Raw genomic sequence first — 27,500 nt, 5'->3', positions numbered from 1 at the left:
TTAGTCCCCGTCTGGACCCGTAAACATTGCCATGACACTCAATCTGTTACACACACTTCCCGTAACCACACACACACACACACACACCGCTCTATCTCATTTAAAGTCATATGGCTCAATAATATATTAAATTATGGGCTGCATTACAGGAATTACACATAGTAACCAACGTTTCATGCAACAACAAACAAAGAGTCACAGCATGGAAAACAGGTTTCATGAACTGTGTGACATACTCGAACACACATTTACTGAAACCAAAGTGCAAAAAAAGGGCTTGTTCAGAAATCACGTTATGATTTCACAACTTATACTACCAGCAAAAAGTTTGTGCATATCTGTTTATTCTTTATTATGACTATTTTTCACATATTACAGTAATAGTAAAGTTATTCAAACTATGATGTGACAATATGGAAATTATATAGCGAAAAGACAATAATAAAATAAAAATTCACATTTGCTTCATATCTCAATGCAGATTGCAGTTCTGTATTGCTTCTTTATTATGACTATTTTTCACGTATTATAATAATAGTAAAGTTACTCAAACTCTGACATGACAAAAAAGTAAAAAGCGAAAATAAAATAATAAAATAAAAATGTATATGAATTCACATTTGCTTCATGTCTCAATGCAGTTTGCACCAGTTGTCTTGCATGTGAACATTATTTTGACATTGTAGCTCCAAATATTGTGTAACCTTTGGATCAACCTAAAAAACAGTGTGAATGGAAAGTGATCCAGATCCAGAACCAATCAATTCAAGGACAGTGTGAGTGCTAAGAGAAGTAACTTTTTATCATTATGATGATGGTCTTGTGTGTATTAGTGTTGCCTATAGTAGTGTTTGAGCATGTGTCTACATGTGTATGTGCGTTTCCTCTCTCCACTCACACACACACACACACACACACACACACACACACACACACACACACACACACACACACACACACACACACACACACAGAGAGAGAGAGACAGAGATAAGGTTTGAACAGCTGTGGCATCCGCAGGTGAGAGCTGGAAGTCTCAGAGATTGAGCTGTGACTTCATCTCTCTCTCTGTGTGTCTGTGTGTGTGTGTGTGTGTGTGTGTGTGTGTGTGTGTATGTGTGTGTGTGTGTGTGTGTGTGTGTGTGTGTGTGTGTGTGTGTGTGTGTGTGTGTGTGTGTGTGTGTGTGTGGAATTTAAGGAATTCTCAGGTGCTGTATCACAGTAACGCTGATAAGAGGTCTCAGCGCTCAACATGGGCGTTATCAAATTAACACTGACAGCACAACAAAAGAGCTCCTGAGTGACACACACACACATCCATTCAGAACAAATGTCATACAGAAGAGGTTCAGGAAGCCACAAACATTTGCAAGAACGGCACCGGTTCTAGTTGCCAACACACTGAACCTAATGCTTTTTAGTTCATTTCAAACCAGCAGAGAGCAGCAGAAACAACTAGATTTTTACAATTGGTAAAACTTTATTTTGATGGTCCTCTTTAGACATTCTGTAGACGACTAGTAACTACTAACTCTCATTAGAGAGTGACTGCTTAATGTTTGCTAACACTTTAGTTTTCCACCAAACCCTATCGTATACCTCCAGAATATTCGGCACATGTCGCATGGGATAATTCTGTGATATTTAGCATCTTTGTAAAGCTTGATGACGGTCGGTATTCACTGCCATTATATAGACAAGCATATGGTCCGAAAAAGAAAGAAGGGCATACGGCATAGAAACAACAGTAAATTATACGTTTATTTTTCATTTTAGGGTGAATAAAAGCATTGTCTGCTAGCATTAAAAGCAGGACGGTCTGAGCATCTTCTGTATATACACTTCTGTGTATACACTTTCCTTGCACTGACTGGTCTACTATCTGCATCCTAAATGCACTTTAACATAAATGATATAATACTTACACAAACACACGTGCACACACATACACAAACACTTCATCACTGTTAAACACTGCACATATAAACTTTGTCACTGATCCAAATAAATAAATTTCAGCTCTTGGCAACGGCCACAAAAGCAGAATTATTGACTGTTTCGTAGGGAGCAGACATTTAATGCTGCTTGTAATTTATCTTATAGAAAACCCTCTGCATATGGATTGCCTTTTCCTTCCAGAAATCCTCGACTTACAAGACATCTTTTATCCAAACACTTCCATTTTTCTCAAACTCTGATGTGTGTTTTCGTACAGTGCTCTGTTTGCTTTGGCTGGTGTGACGGCAGCAGATATATGAGCTTCATGTACCGGCTGCTCCCAATGCACACCAGTCTCGCTGTGGTTTTATTGAACTGTATTCTATTTTTAGATTTGAATTTATGTGTGTTTGTGTGTGTGTGTGTGTGTGTGTGTGTGTGTGTGTGTGTGTGTGTGTGTGTGTGTGTGTGTGTGTGTGTGTGTGTGTGTGTGTGTGTGTGTGTGTGTGTGTGTGTGTGTGTGTGTGTGTGTGTGTGTGTGTGTGTGTGTGTGTGTGTGTGTGTGTGTGTGTGTGCTACTGATTTTATGTGGAAGCTTTTTTAAACTGGAAAATACAGTGCATAAAATATTTTACTCACATACATACATTTTTAACCCATTAATAAATGAATCACAGTCAGAAAATAAACACGAGTAAGCTATAAAATCATATCTAAACACATCCTGCCTGCAGTTTTCAAGGTCCAAAATAAAATTAGTCTGTAAATGGTGTTAAAATAATAAACCAGGGATTCTCAAACCTTTTTCTCAGCCGAACAGGAACTGAGAAATCGCCCTTAATATTTAAATAACACATTTGCATATTCAAAGACATTCAGACAAACAAGTAAAATATTGGATATTTTTAGTAAGTTTTTTGTCTTTATTGTTTTTATCTTATTTTATTATGTATTATAATGTTCTAATTATATATACATATATATTTATTAGGGATGTCAAATGATTCATTGCGATTAATCGTATCCAAAATAACAGTTTGTGTTTACATAATATATATGTGTGTGCTGTGTATAATTATTATGTACTGTATATTTGAATAGACACACATACATGTATATATTTAAGAAAAATCTGCAGGTATTTACTGTATAAATAATATATTTATATGCATGCGTATGTATTTAATATTTATACACTCACCTAAAGGATTATTAGGAACACTATACTAATACTGTGTTTGACCCCCTTTCGCCTTCAGAACTGCCTTAATTCTACGTGGCATTGATTCAACAAGGTGCTGAAAGCATTCTTTAGAAATGTTGGCCCATATTGATAGAATAGCATCTTGCAGTTGATGGAGATTTGTGGGATGCACATCCAGGGCACGAAGCTCCCGTTCCACCACATCCCAAAGATGCTCTATTGGGTTGAGATCTGGTGACTGTGGGGGCCATTTTAGTTCAGTGAACTCATTGTCATGTTCAAGAAACCAATTTGAAATGATTCGAGCTTTGTGACGGTGCATTATCCTGCTGGAAGTAGCCATCAGAGGATGGGGACATGCTGGTCATAAAGGGATGGACATGGTCAGAAACAATGCTCAGGTAGGCCGTGGCATTTAAACGATGCCCAATTGGCACTAAGGGGCCTAAAGTGTGCCAAGAAAACATCCCCCACACCATTACACCACCACCACCAGCCTGCACAGTGGTAACAAGGCATGATGGATCCATGTTCTCATTCTGTTTACGCCAAATTCTGACTCTACCATCTGAATGTCTCAACAGAAATCGAGACACATCAGACCAGGCAACATTTTTCCATTCTTCAACTGTCCAATTTTGGTGAGCTCGTGCAAATTGTAGCCTCTTTTTCCTATTTGTAGTGGAGATGAGTGGTACCCGGTGGGGTCTTCTGCTGTTGTAGCCCATCCGCCTCAAGGTTGTGCGTGTTGTGGCTTCACAAATGCTTTGCTGCAGACCTCGGTTGTAACAAGTGGTTATTTCAGTCAAAGTTGCTCTTCTATCAGCTTGAATCAGTCGGCCCATTCTCCTCTGACCTCTAGCATCAACAAGGCATTTTCGCCCACAGGACTGCCGCATACTGGATGTTTTTCCCTTTTCACACCATTCTTTGTAAACCCTAGAAATGGTTGTGCGTGAAAATCCAAGTAACTGAGCAGATTTTGAAATACTCAGACGGGCCCGTCTGGCACCAACAACCATGCCACGCTCAAAATTGCTTAAATCACCTTTCTTTCCCATTCTGACATTCAGTTTGGAGTTCAGGAGATTGTCTTGACCAGGACCACACCCCTAAATGCATTGAAGCAACTGCCATGTGATTGGTTGATTAGATAATTGCATTAATGAGAAACTGAACAGGTGTTCCTAATAATCCTTTAGGTGAGTGTATATACATAATAATTATACACAGTACACACACACATATATTATGTAAACACAAACTTTTATTTTGAATGCGATTAATCCTTTGACCACACTACTATATATATATATATATATATATATATATATATATATATATATATATATATATATATATATATATATATATATATATAAATTATAATTATTTACATTTTTACATTTTAATTCATTAGCTTTTCATAATCTCCCGAACCGCCTGCACGAACAATAATACATAAATATAATTACTATCCAAAAATCGCCATGTTGTTGCTCAATACCATAATTTTTAAATGTTTGTGTAGGTCCTTTAAACAGCTGTAAGTGATTTTTTACACATAACAGATGTACTCAGAAATCACACTAACAAATTATTTTCAAAAATGATTTGTATAATTGTCTCTCTGTGACAGCTCTTGTAAAACATTATCTGACAGAGGCCCAGCCAATCAGAAACATCGCCCTGCTTTATTTGAGAGGTCGCAATTTGCTTGAGTCTGGAGTTCCTGTTTGTGTGAACAATAGAGGACAGGGGAAAATCTGTTTGGAAACAGTCATTATTTGTGTAATTCCGTTTGTTGCCACTAGGGACTTTACAGCTGCTGTAAATGAGGCAAACATCTAGCCAAAACTTTGATGATGCAATTCAAAACTTGCACTATTTTATCTCATTGGGGATTAGAGATGAAAGAATACAAATACCTCGTTGAAGATAAAGACAAACATCTGAAATGTAGCGTCGTACCTTTGCAGGCTCTGCGGTGTGTGATGGGTTTGGCCATGTCTCTGTAGAATCCCTCTTTGCAGTAATGGCAGTGGCGTCCGGCGGTGTTGTGTCTGCAGTTCATACACACTCCTCCGCTCTTACGGCCCGAGAGCTTATATAACTCCATGTTGAAGCGACAGCGTCGCGCGTGCAGGTTACAGTTACACGCTATAAAGAAAGAGAGGGTGAACACGTTATTGATGAACACTACATATCATGTTTTTATGGATGTGCATATGGAGTTTTTCTTAAAAATACAATATCGATAAAAGGGTTTATAGGAGAAGCTTTAGAGCCCCACAAAGAACATATTATTCTGTAGTTCTGGTGCTTTCAAGAAGCTAAAAAGCAAAGCACTGATCTGCAGAACCTGTAATGAAACAAACTTTATTAGTCTCCAAAGAATCATATAGCAACCATACACACCTAAAAAAAGTCATCTTTACAGAACCTTTGTTTTTAAAGTTAACATGAACAAGATTTGCAGCCCATTTCAAGTGTTTTCAGATTGTTAGACCAAATAATACAATTTGAATATTTGTTCAAATTAACCAACAGCCAACATGGCCTAGATGTCGTCAACCAAAAAGTAACGTTTTTTTTTTAGATGCACTGGTGAAACGGACGGTTTGTTGCTCCAAACACACGACTGGCAACCTATGTTCAGGACTTGCAAATTAACTGCACTGCAATAATTTACCAAAAATTACAGGCTGACATGCTGAAGATGAACGCGAAAAAGTGAGAGCACGGACATGCCAGCAGAGAAAATACTGTACCAGGCGCAGCAAGTTCGCAATGTTCAAAATATTGAAATATAAATATTGAATTGGTGTTGAGGGTTATTATGACTGTATCTCTGCAGGGAACTGACTGTTTTCAGAAAAGTTTTGATGGCATTTTCTTTTCCTCTTACCTCCGTACCATCGGTTAAACGCCACAGTCTACCTGAGTATTGTTGTTTACATCCTTTAGCATCCTTGTTATCGCGCTCCCTCCCATGCTAGAGACACCGGTTCGAATCCCACTCGGAGCAGGTCAAGTAAGACGGTTACAATTGGTACCGTGACCCAGATGGAAGTGAGGTTTAGGGTGTGAGTGTAACGGAGGCCAGCTAGTAAGAGCTGTGTGTGTTAACCTCACCCCCCAATCTCAAGAGGAGCACTAGTGACTGACACTAGAGGCTGTGGTCTTTAGCATCCTTGTTAGTGCGCCTGCCTCAAATGCAAGAGATGCCGGTTCGAATCCCACTCGGAGCAGGTCAAGAAAGATGGTTACAATTGGTGCCGTGACCCGGATGGGAGTGAGGTTTAGGGTGTGAGTGTAACGGAGGCCAGCTAGTAAGAGCTGTGTGTGTAAACCTCACTCCCCTGATCTCAAGAGGCACACTAGTGACTGACACTAGAGGCTGTGGTCTTTAGCATCCTTGTTAGTGCGCCTGCCTCAAATGCCAGAGACACCGGTTCGAATCCCACTCGGAGCAGGTCAAGAAATCTGGTTACAATTGGTGCCGTGACCCGGATGGGAGTGAGGTTTAGGGTGTGAGTGTAACAGAGGCCAGCTAGTAAGAGCTGTGTGTGTTAACCTCACCCCCCAATCTCAAGAGGAGCACTAGCGACTGACACTAGAGGCTGTGGTCTTTAGCATCCTTGTTATCGTGCCCCCCTCCCATGCCAGAGACACCGGTTCGAATCCCGCTCAGAGCAGGTCAAGAAGCATTGTTACAATTGGTGCCGTGACCCGGATGGGAGAGAGTTTAGGAGGCGAGTGCAATGTAGGCCAACTAGTAAGAGCTAGTAAGACCTCACTCCCCCGATTTCAAGAGGAGTACTAGCGACTGACACTAGGGCTGCAGTTTTTAGCGTCCATGTTAGTGCGACCACCTCCCATGCCAGAGACACCGGTTAGAATCCTACTCGGAGCAGGTCAAGAAGGATGGTTACAATTGATGCCGTGACCCGGATGGGAGTGAGGTTTAGGAAGGCGAGTGTAATGTAGGCTAGTAAGAGCTGTGCGTAAACCTCACTCCCCCGATCTCAAGAGGAGTACTAGCGACTGACACTAGGGCTGCAGTTTTTAGCGTTCATGTTAGCGCAACCACCTCCCATGCCAGAGACACCGGTTAGAATCCTACTCGGAGCAGGTCAAGAAAGACGGTTATAATTAGTGCCGTGACCCGGATGGGAGTGAGGTTTAGGGTGTGAGTGTAACGGAGGCCAGCGAGTAAGAGCTGTGTGTGTTAACCTCACTCCCCTGATCTCAAGAGGAGCACTAGCGACTGACACTAGAGGGTGTGGTCTTTGGCATCCTTGTTATCGTGCCCCCCTCCCATGCCAGAGACACCGGTTCGAATCCCACTCAGAGCAGGTCAAGTAAGACGTATATAATTAGTGCCGTGACCCGGATGGGAGTGAGGTTTAGGATGTGAGTGTAGCAGAGGCCAGCTAGTTGATCTCAAGAGGCACACTAGTGACTGACACTAGAATTTGTGGTCCTTGTTAGTGCGCCCGCCTCCAATGCCAGAGACACCGGTTCGAATCCCGCTTGGAGCAGGTCGAGTAGGACCGGAGAGGTTACACGTCCCTTTATGACCCCAGTGTACCCATCTTCTGATGGCTACTTCCAGCATAACATGCCATGTCACAAAGCACAAATCATCTCAAACTGGTTTCCTGAACATGACAATGCTTTCACTATATTCAAATGGCCTCCACAGTCCAATAAGAGCACCTTTGAGATGTGGTTGAACAGGAGATTCACATCATGGATGTGTGATCTGCTTTAAAAAGGTTTTAATCTTTTTTTATTAAAAAAGTATGCCTGTTTCATCATGAAGTGTTTGATTTTGTCTGTGTGCATATGTGTGTCTGTTATTACAGGGCCAATTTGTATGGAATTCTGTGGTTAATGAAACCTGCTTGGGCCATTCCCTAACACACACACCATCTGCTGTGTGAGTGTGTGTGCGTGTGTGTGTGTGTGTGTGTGTGTGTGTGTGTGTGTGTGTGTGTGTGTGTGTGTGTGTGTGTGTGTGTGTGTGTGTGTGTGTGTGATGGGGGTCATGAAAAGGGGGTGTAATTTCAGGGGGATTCTGGGCTAAAGTCAACAGGGTGAGATTACAGCAAATTCAGCTCAATAAACGTCTGCAGGCGATGTGTGTGTGTGAGCGCCGTAAGGGTGTGTGCATTTCTCCAAATGAAATTCCAAACGTGTGACAAAAAGAACACACAGATTCACACCCAAATAAAAAGCTACACAGTCTCACAAACGCACAAGACAGAGATTGAATTATGAAAGCATACAGTCCAGTCTAAATGTGAACTGTTTCTAGGGCGTTTCCAGATGGGGGTCTGATTTGAGCAAGGATTTGGAAAATAACATTTTTTTCTCTGATATCTCTCAGCACTGCATTTGTGCCTTGAGCGTGGTACTTAATCTAAAGTTGTTCCAAGGGTCTTTCTCAATGGCACCCTTCCTCTATTACAAGAGCTTTCCAAACACAGCTGAAAGCACTCAAACCTATTAACCTGAGGTTAGAGCAAACCCAGAGCTCCAAATTCATTTCTGTAGAGCAGGAACGTTAGTTTGATGGAGCGTGCTCTACAGGTATGCACTGAACTACACCCAAAAACACATTTCTGTAAATGCCATACATCTTGTGGTGCATGTTGTGAAAGGCACGGTGCATTTTGCAAAAACTAGAACTCTACATATGTTTTGGATTATGATGTCTAAATCTTAATATTATATCTTAATTTTGCAATCAAGAATTTAAGGTGATTGCCAGGGTATTGCAATTAGGTTGGTAGTCTCTTCTTAACAACACTGTGAACCCAAATATGTTGGCAAAACTCAATGGCAATCGGTTACATCAAATTTAAGAAATTTAAGAAGTTTTTTAATTGGTCTGAACTTGAAATAATTGGGTAAGCTAATTCATACATTTAAATTAAAATGATCAACTTAAATATTTTTAGTAGTAGAAACTTGGCTAGCTTAAACTAGCTAATTCAATAAATGCTATCTTGCTAATTGGTAAGACAATGCTTTGATAGCATTAGCATAGCATAGCACTTAGAATACAGCAATATAGAATATTTAACCTACTGTATATCTGTTCTCAAACTAAGCTCATGCTCCACACGTCACCATGGTAACCCCCCAAAAAACCAACATAACGTAAACTCTTCTAAACTAACATAGCAAAACATGAAACACTACTAAATCTCCACCTTATCATTAAAACATTATGTAAGTTTAGCATTTGGTCTCCCTTTTGAGTGTCATGGCAAAGCACGCTGGGAAATAGACATCCCAATTAAATCTAAAGGAAAAAAAGCAATTCATTAAACTCAAAACAATTAAACAATTTAGATTACTTCAAATGTGTCAGTTTTGTGAACTCAAAAGAAAAAGAAAGTTCTAAATACTCATAAGAGTTAATTTACTAATTTGTTTAATTTGAGTTGACTCTACTCAAACCAATTCATTATTTTGAGCGTTAGACTTTACAGCGAAGCTGTACAATTTAAGATATGATTCATGTCCGTATAGCAGAAAAGGGGAAGGATAATTGCGCTGATTAATACTTAAAGGGACAGGTTTCTTCTGTACACAAAGGACGATATTTTAAAGAATGTCGACGGCACCCCCATTGACTTCCATAGTATTGTTTTCCTAACATGGAAGTCAGTGGGTGCTGTCAACTGTTTGATTACCAGAATTTAAAATATATATTTTTTTGTGTTCAACAGAAGAAACTCATACAGGTTTGGAACAACTTGAGGGTAAATAATGACAAAATGTTCAATTTTGGGTGAACTATCCCTTTAAGACTACTAGTTTGTCCAAATCACTAACCTAAAGTATGAGCAACAGTGATAGTGATGCTCGTCTTCGTGAACGCCACTAATAAAAAAGACCAAAACCACAGCACAACACCTTTCACAGAACATCACCTGTGCGCTTTAACACACATATGTTTTATCAACTAAGAATAACAGCTCATTAAAAATTCCATCCCTGGTTTTATGTGAGCATAAATATCAGAACATTTGGCTCACAGGTGTTTCTAATTGATTAGGTGTTTCCTGTTGCGTAGATTGTTCACACATGAAAGAGTCGTGAAGTTTCACGGCTCCGTTCAAATCTTTTGTTTTTGCCAGTGAGAGAAAAGCGAGTGATTTGGGATTCTGAAAGAATTAGGAAAATTGGCAAAAGTCATAACACAAGAGTTGGGTGTAGTCAAAACAGCAATTTGGCAGTGAAGCTACTTTGAAACTGTAGCTGGTCAAACTACAAGCTACTCATAATTTAGATTACAAACAAGCTACTAGAAACAAAAGAAAGAGAAACTACTCTGAAATTATTTAAACAACCAATATTTTTTAAAAGTATTTATATTATAAAGAACAAAAAAGTGTTTTACAAAATTGATTTAAGGTGCAGTGTGTAGTATTTATGAGGATCTATTGACAGAAATGCAATATATGTTTTCAGTGGAGTATAAAGACCTTACATAATGTACCGTTATGTTTTTATTACCTTAGAATGAGCTGTTTCTATCTACACACACCGCAGGTCCCCTTACAGTGAAGTCGCCATTTTGTGCCATCATGTTTCTACAGTAGCCCTAAACGGACAAACTTCTCTACAGATTGCTAGTCACTCTCTGCTGTCTCAGACGAAGACATCTTTGTCCTGTGTCGGCCACCGTTAGCCTAGAAATCTAGACACACTTTAGAGGCAGCAAATGTCAGCCAGGGTCGTCTAGTAAATCCCCGTTGACTTGCGAGCTTGAAAAACCAAACTCTAGTCAGGCCAATAACAGCGTGTATAGAGTCGGTGGGCGGGCTTAAAGCAGCACTAGGTAACTTTTCAACCTTTATAATATATTTTCAAGACCCTTGTGATGATACATCGACTTACAATAGGTTAAATGACACGTCTGCCATAGCCTGACGGGGTCTGTATCGTTTTTAATCGTACTTTTAAACTTCGGGTTTCGGGTAGTAACCCGAGAACAAAAAGAACTACAAAATTCGACTGCTTTACAGCATATACGTCACTTCCACCACCACCTTAAATTCGGACGTGCAAGCCCAACTATCATTTGTTTGCCGAATGTTAAAGTCATGGCCGAAGCAGCACAGAAAAATAAGAAAGCAAAGGTTTTGTCGGAGGAAAGCAAAAAGAGGAAACGAGAAAGTGAATGGATTAAAGGCAGAGGATCAACATTGGGCCAGCATTTGCTCGTTGGCGTGAGCTGAAGGAGGAGGGGCTACATTCTTGCAAGTAAATACATAAGACGTACAAAATCATATTTTAGGATACCTAACATGTCTGTGCAAGCAGAACACCTGCATGTGAACTAAACTCCTCCTGCAGTGTTCAGGGCTATCATAGTTGTCATGTCAATAAATGCACGTGCGATGCGTCCCCTGATGTAGAAGGACAGAGTTTACGACAGTAATAGAGGACAATACTGTTTCCCAACTGTAGGGGGACCCAGAGAGCAAAACCTACCTAGTGCTGCTTTAACGTAATGAGGGCAGAGTTGCGACAGTTCCGCGTGAATTACCTGCTACTTCCCTGCTAACAAAGAACGGCACTGAAGTCATTCTTAAGAAAGGAAGATGTGTTTGGAGTTTTGCCAACCGGATACGGCGAAAGTTGAATCTATCAACTAGCTCCGCTTCACCTTCTTCGTTGCTCTGGTTGATTGTAGCGATATCCTATTGCGTGACGAGGGAATATGAAAGACAACCGTTTAACCCGCCCCTCGGATTGAGCCCTGCCAATGGTGTGTTCCCAGACCCAACATCTTTATGTGGGTCTGGCTTGTCAAGCTATGCCACCGTAGCTTCTCTATCGCTGCGTCCCAATTCGCATACTATCCGTACTAAATCGTATTTGAAAAAATAATTAGTATGTCCCAAATCGTAGTGTGTTGAAAAGAGTGTTCCAAAGATTCCCGGATGGTCGACTATTTCCGGTCATAATTCGAAGTGCAGATCGACGTGCACTCTAAGGGCTGATATTACGAGATGGATGAGGATTCGATTAGAACTACAAACACGGATAAAAAGTGTTAAAAAAACTACAAACATGACGGTTACGCGAGTCTGACGGTTAAGTAGAGAGGATTAGATAAAGGGGTTTGAGTGAGCAATTATCAGTATTTAACCTGACGAAAAGATATTTATTCAATGTTATCCACATTATATTTCACCTGCAGCAGCATTGAGAACTTTTGTTCTTGAGAGCATTGAGAACTTTTGTAATGATACATTTGGCCATTAACTTTGCAAACACATGAGAGGAGTCTCTGCATTAGACCCACGCCTGGCAGATCAACGTGCTACTACATTTCTCTCCGATACGGTAGGAAATTAAACTGAATGTGGAGGATTTTAACTGCGACGATGATTGACAGGGCAGTTTAAAAGGTGACGGGACGCACGTAACTAAGCAACAGAGTCTGTTAAAGATGACGAAGTAGTATGTCCCAAAGCTTGCATACTCTTCTGACACACACTCAAAAGTATGTACTTTTTCTTCACAAAAAGAGTACATACTTTTAGGACGTAGTATAAGTAGGCGAATTGGGACGCAGCATATGTGCTCCGAAAGGAAGGGGTGAGCGGTGGGGGATTGCAATTCACAACCTCACCACTAGATGCCGCTAAAATTCACGCGCTGCACCTTTAAAGGGATAGTTCACCCAAAAATGATTATTCACTCACCATCATGTTGTTCCAAACCTGTATGAGTTTCTTTCTTCTGTTGAACACAAAAGACACTTTGAAGAATGTTAGTAACCAGACAATTGACGGCACCCAGAGTAGGAAAAAAATACTATGAAAGTCAACATTCTTTAAAATATCAACAGAAGAAAGCAGCTCATACAGGTTTGGGTGAACTATCTCTTTAAATAAAACATTTCTAATCCCTATATGAGAGAAAAAGGACAGTTTAATGAAGATACCAGGTTTCAATTTTCATATAAACAATTGTCAATAAAATGAGCAACAATCTCCAGACCAGAACTCTGTACGAAACCTGCCAGGTTCGTTGGCTAGCCCTTCAAAAACACAACAGGATGGTGATTCAGAACAACCAAAAAACAGGAAAATGTTGGATTAGTCCTTTAGCGGACATGTTTTTAATCTTTTAACTTCTATTCGACTGAACAGGCATTTCGCTCGCTGAAGAGTGACTCACTCCGAAACTCCCAGAAACAGGCAACAGCTGGAAGTTTCTTCTCTGAAGGTTTGGCACAGGACGAGAGCCCAGGACCAGAGACGTTGATGAGTTACAGACACGCCGCCGTTATTTCATGCCGGAGATCTCTGACTAAATGCTACATTTTATAAGCTTTATATTTGTTTTGAAATGTCACGATACTTACGCTCACATAAAACGGAGTAATAGGGTGCTGAGAATGCTTTTATTTATTAATTTACGTAATTGGTTACATGTGTTTAGACGAGCCAAACATAAAAGGTGGCATTTCGTGTATTTTTGGTTTACAGGCATCTTTCAGACTGTTTAGATGCTGCTGGAGCGAACAGGAAATATAGAAATCCAGTCCAAATTTCTAGATGGCTTTGGTTTTACAAGAGCACAAACAATTTTTTTAACAAGTACTTCGACAAATGTGTCCTTTGAGTCATAGCACACAAAACGACAAGCTAGTTCAATGGCTGGCAGACTAACAAATAAACAGGAAGATAAACACATCTCGACAAGGTTTCTCTACAGCATCACAGCTTTATATCATTAACGCTCTGTGTGGCGTTTTTTTCCCTCGGAAGCAGCATGTTTTGGTTTGTGACGTATAGGAAACCTAAGGCAGTAAAAGTGGGCTTGTGTGTGTGTTTAATGAGGATTTGGTTAGTACTCGTACTTCCAGTGTCCTGTGCAGGTGGCCGTGACTAGCATATACACACATACACTACGCTCTTGAGTAGGTACTTATTTTGAATAAGTAATTACTTTGCAACCGCTAAAAAAGTAAAACGTTCTATATAGTGTGAATATGTGCAGTTTGAATGTAATTCAGACATATTACAATGGCCATGTTGTGTCGCTTCACAAATCCTCTCCCGTGGACCCATGGGATAGTAAAGTGTCTATCATATGCACACTTCAGATTCTCACCGAAAGTAGTTATTTATTTATTTGAACTATTACAGTCATATGATGCATTTATGGTCTCAAATTGTAGCTTATTCCTTACAAATTTGTGGATTTCTGTCTTTTCCATAACATTGAATGTGGTAATAAAGAGATGGAGGGAGGCTTGTCCACGGACCCCATGGACATCCCTGTTCCCCCCTATATAATATCTGTATTTGCGCTCCTCAAATGATTCAATTTCCAACGTGTTTTCGTTTCGGTTTGTAATGTAGCCAATCACAGACATGTTTGTTGATTTCTTGAATGCAATGGCCAATCACAGGTGTTTATGTTGAATCCACTCACCGCTCGAGTCTTTGTCCAGTGCTGAGTTCTGCACATGCGCAAATCCTCTCTAACAAAGTGTAGATATTATGTAAATAAGAGATTCATTGTGTCATCAGCTTCACTGATTAATATAACAGAACTGTGTGAGATCACGTTCATTGAAAGAGTGACAGCTTTCAGTGATTTATAAAGGGAGCACTCATTGCGCGCCGTCTAGGTGATATAAAAAAAAACAATTAATAGGCTTATAATAAATTCAGAATTTGAATAAAACTTGTTTTCCATTACTGACAAGCGGCCACATACTTTATTCAATAAATAGCCCCATCCGCACATACATGCAGGATTCACTCTCGAAATTGTGATGACTGACAGTGAGAAATATTTATGTCAATCAGGCTCATATAAATGTCAGGAAAACACGATTCCTAGCCTGGATGCCAGCCGAACTTAGCCCCGCCCACAACATTTTTACTCGGGCAGTTCGGTCTGGACTTGATCCGTAGAGAAGTAATTATGCCCGAACAGAAACTGTTCGGACCAATGAAATCGTCAGGGCGGGCTTTAGACGATGATGGACAGAAGATCAACAGTAACGTAATCATCCACGTTATCAAAGGCGCTTGGGTTGAATTTGTTCTAATCCTAAACGGAGAACTTGTTCGTATATGCATTCACCTTTACTATTTCTCTCAGAAATGATGATCGTGTTGGTAAGTACTCTGTGTATCCTTTTTTTTACAACACCGGCAAAGATCGTTTACACTCACCTTTTTCTTCTTACGTTAGGCTACTTATTCCAGCGTGCGTACAGACAGGGTTGCCAAGTTTTTACAACCAAACCCGCCCAATTGCTAACGTTCGTCAAAACTAGCCAAAAACAAGCCCAATAGCTTTCCAGGGGGGTTCTCCGGGGAAAAAAGGCATTTGGGGGGTAAAATATGTGTTATTTTGTCAGGGCTGGCAGCTAAAATTCGCATTCCTGGGTCTGTAAATCACATAATTGGGGTCGCTTCAACTCGCGGACATGACAACACTGTGCAGTTGAGTTCTGTTGACATTTGATAACTAACGTTATGCGTCGCTCCGTTGCTCTGATTGGTTGTAGGTCTATCCAATTAAGGTCTTTCCTGGTTCGGTTGAAACACACCCCATAATCACAGCCCAACGGAGCAGTATCAGACTCATATTCTGACTAGAATTGAGTATGACGACGTCAGGCTACACGATTCCTGGCTGCATGTCAATATCCATGGATCACAGGATCTTTGGTAAGTTGTAAAGAACACTATATTGACGTTTTCCCCTATTAAATCCAGTCATGCAGCAGCTCTTCTGCCACTCATTCCTGGCTGAGGTGGCGTGTTCCGGCGGGAAAGTGACGTCAGTGCATACCCTCTATATGGCGAATAAGCCCCGCCTTCTAAATGAAAGATCCAATCGTTGATTAGCAGCTCCGGTTGCTATAGAAACAGGCAGTGTTCTGAGACACGTGCTTAGGACTGCGCATGAGCATTAGCTTTGTCCATACAAAAAAAAAGAAGCAGTTTTCTGTCATGATTCGGGTGTTTAGAAACAAAAAATTATTTAAAATATGAAATTTATTCGTAAGCTTGGCGAACAGTTTTGAAGAATTTGATGTTTCCCCATTCAAAGAGCAAGGAGCCGCACTTGCATGCCCGAGAGGAGCTTCAAAGATGGCCGCCGAGTGAAATAACTAATGATTAAGGGACTTTGAAGATACTGAGTCGGGTCAAGCGGAACGTAACAAAAGAACGAACGCAGACCCTCACACTCGGGAGGTGAACTAATCGTTTCTGTTTCCTGTACAGACTGCAGGGATGTGATGGGACAGAACAACAGAACGAACACATAGGCGGAGGGGGAACCAGTTCTAGGGAAAGGCTAGATGCGATTCCTTCTTAAAAACACAATTAAACAGAATGTCAGGAAATAGTTACGTGTCTTCACATCTCAGCATAAACACTGAGTTATGTTCACAAAGCACTCATTTTAATCAAACAAGTTTATCCATTCATTCTCAAGGTCTAACAAATATGTGTAAAGCATTTCCTTCCCCATTAATGGTACTGAATCTCGGAAAAAAATATAGTGATACTATTTTTTTCCCCTCTAGGGAACTACAATAGTTTAACTTAATTTAACTGTCAGACCCTCCATTTGTGGTCCGCCACTCATTAGCCTGTTATAACTCTGCTAATCTCTTTGTCCTTGTTCTCTCAGCTGAATGGGGGGATGATTTTAACGAGATCACACTGAACGACTGCCAGGTCGGGCACAAAATCAGCGGGAGTCCTTGGCGTGTGTTGAGGCGAGAAAACGAGGGAGTCGAGCGTGTACTGGGGGTCATTTGGAGACAGGGCCACCAAACCAGAGCAGATGGCATGAGAAGAGGCAGAGCGAGAGGTGAGAGGAAAACGCAGAGAGCTCTGAATTCAATTCTGGGTTTCATTACACGAAAGAAAACCAAACTGTCGGCAAACTCTCATCTGGACGTGCCAGAGACGTGTAGAGGAGCACAGGGAAAGACAGAGTGGACAGGAAGAATTAGACGAGGCAGAGAGATTTATGGGAGACATTAGCGATACTAATGGAGTGTCAGGACTGCCCAACTGGAGCATTTGGACACGATATATCTTTCCTGACACAAAGATTAATACATTTACACTATTCAGCTAATTTTTCGTTCTGCTGTCTGATAAGATAAGATAAATATCTGCAGCTGCTACTGATCTTTAACATATGGAGAAATGTACATCTATAGATAGTAGCTAGAATCCCTATGAAAACTACTGTGTTATGGTACAGTCATGGTATCGGATAATATTACCATGGTACTTTAATTTGTACCATGGTACAGAAAGAGTACCCATAAGAACCCGGACCAATTTCTCCTTATAGGAAAATTATGGGGCATATAAAACAGGCTTAATGGACCACTTGTAACGTGTTCCTTCAGTTGTTTTTGAAATACAACCCATGTTACATTGGGCATTTATTTCACAACATATATCAAAATGACACATATTATTCAAAATTATTAACGAGCCAATGACGGATCTTCCAACACGTATCCCCTGCTAGCCGATTTTACGAATCATTGTTGTTGAAATTTAGTACATGCTAGTAGACATGCTAGCAGAGTCTGAAAACGGTTGCGTGACATGTTGTCAGCCACAATGGGACACCTTGTGTCATTTTCCCAAGCATGCACAATTTCCTGGCATTTGGTGCAGACCCATGCGCAGATCAATACCAATTAATATTTCCATTTCTTTAACAGTGCTGTTAACATTCTTCTGACTCCCAGATTTTATATAACACTAAAAAATAATTGAATCAGCTAAATTAAAACAAATTTTTTTTGGGTAGCTTTTTATTGAACGTTTGTATCAATTTTATATAGTTTTTAATTGTTTTTGATTTAACATTCTTCTTTTTTAATAATTTTTCTTTTTTGTTTATTTCTATTTTTGTGCACTGTTTTGTCTGTTTCTGTAAAGCGCTTTGAGATGTACATTTAAAGGCGCTATAGAAAATAAAGATTTATTATTATTATTATTAAATTATTTGAGCAGCTCATTAACATTTTTCTTAATGTGACAAATACGTCACATCAAAATTCCACCAACTGTTTTAAGCTTAACAGCCCCGATGTGACATATATGTCACCACAATATTTTCATAACTTGTTTTATATCAGTTTGTTTATGCAATGTATTAAAATCAGGTTAAGTGTAATCTTTGATATGTTATTAAAACGTTAGAATTGTTGCATGGGTTGAAACATACCTTTAGTAACAAAAACAAGTGTTTTAAAAAAATTGCTGACACTGAAACATGTGCTAAGCAGACAGGCCACCATTTTGGAAATGTTGCCATGGCAACAAAAAATGCACACATTGTCACATGACTGAACCTGGGTGTTCCTTATATCTCACATAGGGACTTCCTGAGTTGAAATGGAGGGATAACGCTTTAAAAAGACCTTTCCAGATAATCACACCCGTGTCACTGTGGGTTTTAATATACCATAGGACTTATACTGTAAGGTACTTCAAAGAGACCATGTGCAGAAAATCATGGTATTAGCACGATACCATATGTAAAGCTTTGCAAAAAATTATTTTGCTAGGAATGTTCAGTGAAAAGACAAGCTTAACCTTTGTAAAATTATATAAGCTATATAGTTTTATAAACTAGGCTATATAGTTTTAGACCAACTGTTAGTTTGTAGTACTACTTAACTAGTTTTTGGTGTAATGCATTATTACGTAATTAGTTACTTTAATTTAAATGGACAATATGTAATTGTTTGCCGCTAGAGGTCGCTTATTCAAAACAAAGGCGTTATCTTGATCGCCTGGATTTCACGGAGCTTTGATTCTGCCGCAGTGGCCACTTCCACTTCTTCTGCTCATGTGTATGTGTATGTGTTTATCATATTACACACATTTGAGTGTGTTGAAAGTTATGTTATAACCTCTTAACAAGCGCCCCATTTTTTAGGAATTCTTTGAAAACGATATACCCAAATGAAAATGTCTGCAGCTCTTAAACCCTATGGTCTATATTCATAAACCTGGTCTTATTTTAAACTAGACACTTGAAATATTGCTACCCAAGAGTCATAATAACTCAAAGTAATATGGGAACAGAGTAATATACATGTAAATATACATGTAAGTGACTCACGTTTTTTGTTTTTTGTTTTCACTTAGGGAAAAAAATATTATAATTTAATGTTAAGAGCCTGAAAATAACTTAAATATAAAACTGAATGTCTAATCATGTCATGATTCAAATATGAGGATGATTCTCTCAGTAATGTAGCTTCTGTGAGCTTTTATGTCAAGAAAAGTCTAGGCGTCATTTCAAAAAGGCCATTTATTTCAGAACATTTGCTATTGTAAAGAGTAGTTTTTCATTCAAATAAATCTGCAATAAACTGCAATATACTACTAATTATAATGGATAAACAGTTACTGAAAAACTAAAGCAACTATTTACAGAGATTACAAAGTGTAAAAAACTCATTTAGCTGATGGGAAGCGTCAGTGAGAGACAGCGCGCTCCACTGCAGTTGCGCCATGGAGAACGCGCAGCCAGCGCGCAAACAGTATTCACCAAAGCCTACTTACGCAAACTGCGCAAGATAATGCCTTTTGATTGGTTACTAAGTCCATCAATCAAACCTTTGTTGGAAAGGCATTGGCTGGGCACCGAGTGCCTTTATCCAACGAAAACCATGGGCGCAATGATTGACAGCTCACCAAGCCTGTAAGGCACTTCCTCTATATGATGCATCCCAGAAGAGTCTCTGATTGAAGGAGAGAGACGAGGGAGGGTTTAAAATACGTGGGAGAAGCTATTCTAGCAGGGGGAGTTTGCCAGACACGGAATAGAATCGATATTTCATTGAAAATGGACATGATTGATCACGCTAACTCAAAACTCTCTTGCAAACAACGGAGGATTTTTAGTTTTTTCCCTATTTTTTCGTTGTTTTGGATTAAAAAGTGGGATGCATTTTGAAGAATGGACTCTTACACAGAGATGTATGCGGGTGTTTATTGGATTCGTCCGATCTGATCTGAACGACAGGAGATGAAAGATGAGTAACGCTGATATTATGCTAATGTTTACATGGACGGTCCTTTAGCATTTCATTTAACCCTTTCCTCTCTGGTGTATTTATTGCAAAAACAAGTTCAGAACATGAATCTTGAGTGTTTTAGCTTTCAAATGATGCATAGTTTGTGATAGTTGATTGAATATTTTGTATAAAACAAAAGTAAATAAAAGTACACACCCCCCCACTTCCGTCAACCCCCCCGTCCACGATCCGATGCGGGTTAAGAAGATAATGCTACTCTGTGTGTTCACTCGGCGGCTGCAATGAGACACTTGATATTAAAACATGGTAAATCAAGAAATCAAGAGGGTAACGTGGGTATGATGTCATTAGCATTAGATGTCATGTAACTTATGCGCAAAATTGCAATATCACATTTGTGAATAAAGCACCGTTTCCATCCAGTGATTCGAGAGAGCATAATCGTCACTTCCTGATAAACTACCGCTAAAAATCCCTAAGAAACATAGGAGGAGGAGGAGCCACCATATATAATCATTTTCGTATATATAATAAATTATTTGCGTCTCAGAGAAACTTGTGCGTCTCAATAAACTTGTTGTCTTGCTTTCAGAGGCAGATGCTGCTGTTTGGGAACACAGTCATGCAAGAGTTCTAGTGGGAAATATACCAAGCATCTTTGACAACAGACTTGTGAATGACAAGCATTTCAGATGCTTTGCAAACAAGATTTTTCCACTGGTTAGTACAGTTATGCTGTTACATCACGAAAATCACAATATTATTTTTATGCTCATCAAGGAATTTTTCGGTAAATGCATTTCCATCGTAGTTTATGCGCATGTTTTCATATCGGATAGAACATTTATCCAACTCAAACGAGCGCATACGTTTTGAGCGCATCTTGGCGTTTCCATTCAGCATTTTTTTGATGCAATATCCCAAAATGCGCATTAAAATAGGCGGATGGAAACGTAGCTACTGATAGGCGACGCACAGTCCGTGTGCTGGTTAAAATGGCTTATTTCTCTGGATTTAAACTCTTGAAATTCTTGGAAACATTTGGGATAATGTACAAAATATAAAACACTGTTCTAGTGTTTTTTGGGTATTTTAATCACAAAAATCTTACATACTGTGCCTTTAATTACCTTTCCCTTGAAAAAGTAAAGTAAGAAATGACTCTGGCTTTAATATATCGGCCAAATTTTCGTATCGCCGATAACGATAACATCAAAAACAATCATATATCAGCCGATATGGTGGCCGATATATCATGCATCCCTAATTTTATTAGTTATTACTGATGTAATTGCATTAAATACTGTATATAGACTATATAACAATTCTATATAAAGCAATTGTATTAACATTTAATGTTAAATGTGTAATGAAATAATGTCCACACAGGTGTCCACACACCTGTTTCATATCTTGTCCGTCTTTTTACTGAACTCCCTTAAGCCCCTCTTCCCGACTTCTCCCTCTGCACATGTCCAACACTTTTTAACCAATAATCAACATACCTCCTTTAACTTAACAAATTCAGTTCAAGAATAATTGATGCATTTATTTGAAAGAATTAAAAGAGCAGTTTCACGTCTATCCTTGTTTTGCTCTGGTCGAGGTTGACATGGGATTTAGACAGTTATTCGTAATCGGTAATCCAATACAGTAATCTAATAACACTGGTGAAGATGTAATCAGTAGCAGGTAAATAGTTACTTTTTTAGAGTAACTTACGCAGCGCTTAACTATATTTAACATAAATGAATGACTTTTTTTCATTAACGGCTTAAATCATCTGGATCTAGTCAAATTCACTGAACAGACAGTGTTTGTGTTGCTTTAAAAACCCTATATTGCAAGAGTGTTGATAAATCGATGCATTTGAAACATTTTCTGCAGGGTTTAGCATATTATGCCCATCAAAGAAACGTTCGCACCTATGCTTCTGCTACACGGCCCTGCGCTGCTCAGGCAGCCGGTGTGAATTCATTGTTAATATGGCCGCCAAAAGAAATAAACGTTGCATTGGTGTGCGGTGTGAAACAGGCCTAGTGCTCTCGCACGGCTGTCAGCAGCGTTCTGCTCTGAGCGTCGACTGTTCACACAGTCCTAAGAGAAGAGGTTTATGTAAAGATTAACATACTGCAAGACAGACATACACAAACACAAATCTCTGTCCTGCACTCGTGTGTCAGCCTGCATGTGTTCTATGGAGTGCATCCAGAATTAATACAGATACACCCGAAGTGATCCAAACTCAATAAATCAAGTTCAGACGTGAGATGCGATGAGAATTCACGTTTTTGCCAAGTGATCGTTTCACAACACCACACTGTAGCTCTGTTCCAAACGTTGTGAGTGGCTTTAGATACCTTATTTTGGACAAATTTAATGCAAATACCAAGTGCTGCACAGTCTCAGAATACACAGTGACAAACACCAGTGGAAAAATTCAACATTCAACATGGCGGAAACATTGAAGAAATGCTGATTATAAGCATACAACAGCTCCAGTCCTCTAATTCGGTTGGCCAAGTGATAGTTGCTAATATTTAGCATAACTTGTAATTTAATACTAAAATGTAGCAAAACATAGTGAGCTGCCATGTTGACTACTACCTACATAGGGATCCTAAAGTCATGTTCACACTTAGGAAGATATGTCGAGTCATTGATATAGCGTTTTATATGATACAGATTGTGTCATTTTCAGCTCAATTTAGTCAATAATATTTCTGAATATAGAGTATTTTTTAAACTACTCAACAAACTCTACTAAAATAAATCGTGACTCTAATGAAATCATGACTCACAAATGATTTCAATTGAGTTTGACAGTAGCATTTTTCTAAGATGCATATGAAGACCTTTACATATCATTCTATGACATTCACACCAAGAAAGATAACTATAAAGATACTTATAACTATATTAGGGTCCACACCAATGCCTGATAACTTTCTGTTTATTATAAGCACATCTGATGCTTTAAATGCTCGAGCTCTTTAAAGACGAGTGGAGCCTGATTGGCTGTCAATGTTTTTTATCATTCTTTTGCTGGAAAAAAATGTCTTAATCATTCCTTTGTGTCGTTATCGTTTTAGCTGTGGTGTAGACATAAAATATGAGAATATGTTTACAGTTATCATTATTAGCTGTAGTTTAAAAGACACTTAAAAGGCCCACTGAAGTGCCTTGAAACGCACAGCAATTCAATGTGTTGACGTAATTTCCACTGAAACAGTAAGATGGGCGGGGCATATTGAACAGCTCCTCCCCTTTTTAAAAATAGCCAATAGCATCAAGCGTATAGCGTCAGTTCTGGCAGGTCACTTTAGTCAAGCTCACATCAGCTGACTGTCATCCCCTATATAGTGCACTGTCTGATTGCTCCCTATCCCCTATATATTGCACTCTCTGATCATTTCCTATCCCCTATATAGTGCACTCTCTGATCATTTCCTATCCCCTATATAGTGCACTCTCTGATCATTTCCTATCCCCTATATATTGCACTCTCTGATCATTTCCTATCCCCTATATAGTGCACTCTCTGATCGTTCCCTATATAGTACACTCTCTGATCGTTCCCTATCCCCTATAATCTAGAGAGCATTTGATTGGACAGAAAATCTGATGAGAAGCTGAAGTGCAGAGTGATGTCATCAAAATCATTGATCCTTATTGGCGGACGTGAGAGACTACGTTTTGAACGCTTATATCTTCTAAATACAAATTTTGTCATTGTTTTGGAGCGTATATACTCACCTAAAGGATTATTAGGAACACCATACTAATACTGTGTTTGACTTTCGCCTTCAGAACTGCCTTAATTCTACGTGGTATTGATTCAACAAGGTGCTGAAAGCATTCTTTAGAAATGTTGGCCCATATTGATAGGATAGCATCTTGCAGTTGATGGAGATTTGTGGGATGCACATCCAGGGCACGAAGCTCCCGTTCCACTACATCCCAAAGATGCTCTATTGGGTTGAGATCTGGTGACTGTGGGGGCCATTTTAGTTCAGTGAACTCATTGTCATGTTCAAGAAACCAATTTGAAATGATTCGAGCTTTGTGACGGTGCATTATCCTGCTGGAAGTAGCCATCAGAGGATGGTGACATGCTGGTCATAAAGGACATGGACATGGTCAGAAACAATGCTCAGGTAGGCCGTGGCATTTAAACGATGCCCAATTGGCACTAAGGGGCCTAAAGTGTGCCAAGAAAACATCCCCCACACCATTACACCACCACCACCAGCCTGCACAGTGGTAACAAGGCATGATGGATCCATGTTCTCATTCTGTTTACGCCAAATTCTGACTCTACCATCTGAATGTCTCAACAAAAATCGAGACTCATCAGACCAGGCAACATTTTTCCAGTCTTCAAATGTCCAATTTTGGTGAGCTTGTGCAAATTGTAGCCTCTTTTTCCTATTTGTAGTGGAGATGAGTGGTACCCGGTGGGGTCTTCTGCTGTTGTAGCCCATCCGCCTCAAGGTTGTGCGTGTTGTGGCTTCACAAATGCTTTGCTGCAGACCTCGGTTGTAACGAGTGGTTATTTCAGTCAAAGTTGCTCTTCTATCAGCTTGAATCAGTCGGCCCATTCTCCTCTGACCTCTAGCATCAACAAGGCATTTTCGCCCACAGGACTGCCGCATACTGGACGTTTTTCCCTTTTCTCACCATTCTTTGTAAACCCTAGAAATGGTTGTGCGTGAAAATCCCAGTAACTGAGCAGATTGTGAAATACTCAGACCGGCCCGTCTGGCACCAACAACCATGCCACGCTCAAAATTGCTTAAATCACCTTTCTTTCCCATTCGGACATTCAGTTTGGAGTTCAGGAGATTGTCTTGACCAGGACCACACCCCTAAATGCATTGAAGCAACTGCCATGTGATTGGTTGATTAGATAATTGCATTCATGAGAAACTGAACAGGTGTTCTTAATAATCCTTTAGGTGAGTGTAGATAACAGTAAGGCTAACATATTCATACGAAAACACCAAAAAAACTTCAATTTTGATTTAATGAGGACTTTAATATTCAGAAATATTATTGGCTAAATTGAGCTGAAAAATGACACAATCTGCATCATATAAAACGCTATATCAATGACTTGTCTAGTGTGAACGTTCCTTTAGCATGTCTATGTAGGCAGTCGTCTGACAACTCATGACGATTGAACACATTTTAGGAAGAATACATAGTGTGACTTACGTAAACACTCGTTGGCTTCTTTAGCAGTGGCGCGCTGCCAGGGCCGGTCGTAGTGAAACGGTTTGCAGCGGTCACACTCCGGACCCTCTGTGTTGTGTTTGCATTCACACACCAGCTTTCCATCCTTCTCTCGCACACACCTGGAGGCGTGGCCGTTGCATTTACACCTCCCGCCCACTTGGAAGTCGCCAACCGCGTAATAATACGTAGCGGGTGGCCCGAGCGGGTCTTCGCTCTCGCGTCCCGACATGGGCAGCGCTCTAGTGTGCTGCGGGCGACTGAAGACCACTCGAATGTCTGTGACCGTAACCCAGTCCTGTAGAACAGGGCTCGAGTCGAAGTCCTTCCCCGATGGGCGTCCGTCCAGTGTGCTGAACGCGATGAGGCCGCCGGAGAGCGGGAAGAGATCGGTGTGTCCGTCCGTGCATAATGCTTCCTGCTCGTTCTGCTTGGTGATCGCAGCTTTGTTGGGACGGTTGTACATGCGACGGCATTGCGAGGAGTAGAATTGGTAGGGGGTCCAAGTGCGGCCGTAGTCCATGCTCTTATAGATGGCCAGGGATTCGGGACGCGGGGAGCAGAACTGCAGGCTGACATACGTGATTTCAAACTTCTTCCCGAGGGACAGCGTGAGCGTCACGTTGAGCGGCGAGCCCTGCAGGTTCTCTGACTGCCAGCAGGTGAGGTTGTGGGCGGAGTTTAGGTCGGTGAGGTAGGTGGGAGGGTGGGCGTGGCGAGGGTCCGATGCGTCGCAGACTTGGCACGAGCGCACAGCGGGACGGTCGTCGCGCTCCACTAAACTGCACGAGCGAGACGCCGGCCGCCCGCAGATGCTCGACACGCTGACCTCCTGACCGAACGCTGCATTGATGAACTCTGGGATACACCGGCGGGCCGCACCCGTCTCGTCATAGCAGGGGTCCGTCGGTGTCACCTGAGGCCCGGCGAATGGGTTGGGACTGTGGCTAGAGGCTTGAAACACTGTGAGCAGAGAAAGCAAGTTCCGAAAACTCCACATGATGTCACGGGAGAGAATGATGAATGTGGGATGGGGAGAAACGTATCCAGATGGATGGGTAGAGAGGGGGAAGTCAAATAAACAAATATGGTTGTAGCGTCTCCTCAGTCTGGCGTGCGTGTGATATCTCAGAAGGACAACCCAGCCAGAAAACGTCCAGTAGATAGACGACTTTCCCGGAATCAACCCTCGGCAGTGTGCGTCTGGGAACGAGAACACAATGTTATTAATCAAATTAAACGCAGTAAATCAACTATATTCATGCACCATAAGATTTAGAAGTACTCAATAATGAAAAATAATGGCATTATAATGAGACCACAGCACAATTGATGTGCATAAAAGAAAATGATTAAAAAAAAATAAAACACCCCAAAAAAAGTCTATTGTAATACAAAGCAATCCCCACACATAGGGTATTAAAAAGAAAGAAACAAACAAAAGAAAAATTCAACAAATGGTCAGTGAAAAGAGGAGCTTAACCTTTATAAAATGCAACTTAAAGAAATAGTATATATGAGCACTTAGAAGACTTAAAATAATAAATAAATAAATATAAAAAATAAAAATAAAACACATTTAAAAATAAATAAATGCATGTAAAAAAAGAAATAAATAAATGTAAATAAAGCACATTTAAAAATAAATAAATAAAATGCATGTAAAAAAATAAATAAATATAAATAAAACACATTTAAAAATAAATAAATAAAATGCATGTAAAAAATAAATAAATATAAATAAAACACATTTAAAAATAAATAAATAAAATAAAAAATAAATAAATAAAATAAAATGCATGTAAAAATAAATAAATAAACAAGCAAGAGAGTTTTACAGTAATCAGCTAAATCAGGCTGTCACTTAATAGGGGCTAAATATAAATAAAACACATTTAAATAAATAAATAAGTAAAATGCATGTAAAATAAATAAATAAAACACATTTAAAAATAAACAAATAAATAAAAGGCATGTAAAAATAAAATGCAAGTAAAAATAAATATATAAATAAATATAAATAAA

General features: G+C 39.8%; 1 protein-coding gene across 1 annotated transcript in view; it reads right to left on the bottom strand.

The window, feature by feature from the left end:
• Positions 1–26,664, bottom strand: part of ntn2 (netrin 2) — a gene marked incomplete at its 3' end in the record, with an annotated part of 32,461 nt that extends 5,797 nt beyond the window's left edge. Inside the window, exons 1-2 of the mRNA XM_079806355.1 lie at positions 25,458–26,664; positions 5,114–5,302 (exon numbers count right to left, since the gene is read on the bottom strand). Of these exons, the coding sequence (XP_079662481.1) occupies positions 5,114–5,302; positions 25,458–26,475 (1,207 nt within the window). The 5' untranslated portion in view covers positions 26,476–26,664. The remainder of the gene's footprint in view (positions 1–5,113; positions 5,303–25,457) is intronic.
• Between the last annotated feature and the right edge of the window lie 836 nt (positions 26,665–27,500).

The sequence above is a fragment of the Gobio gobio genome (genome assembly GCF_949357685.1).
Source record: "Gobio gobio genome assembly, chromosome: 23".
In the NCBI taxonomy this organism is placed as follows: Eukaryota; Metazoa; Chordata; class Actinopteri; order Cypriniformes; family Gobionidae; genus Gobio; species Gobio gobio.
The sequence above is the reverse complement of the archived record's forward strand: the minus strand, read 5'-3'. Positions and strand labels throughout refer to the sequence as shown.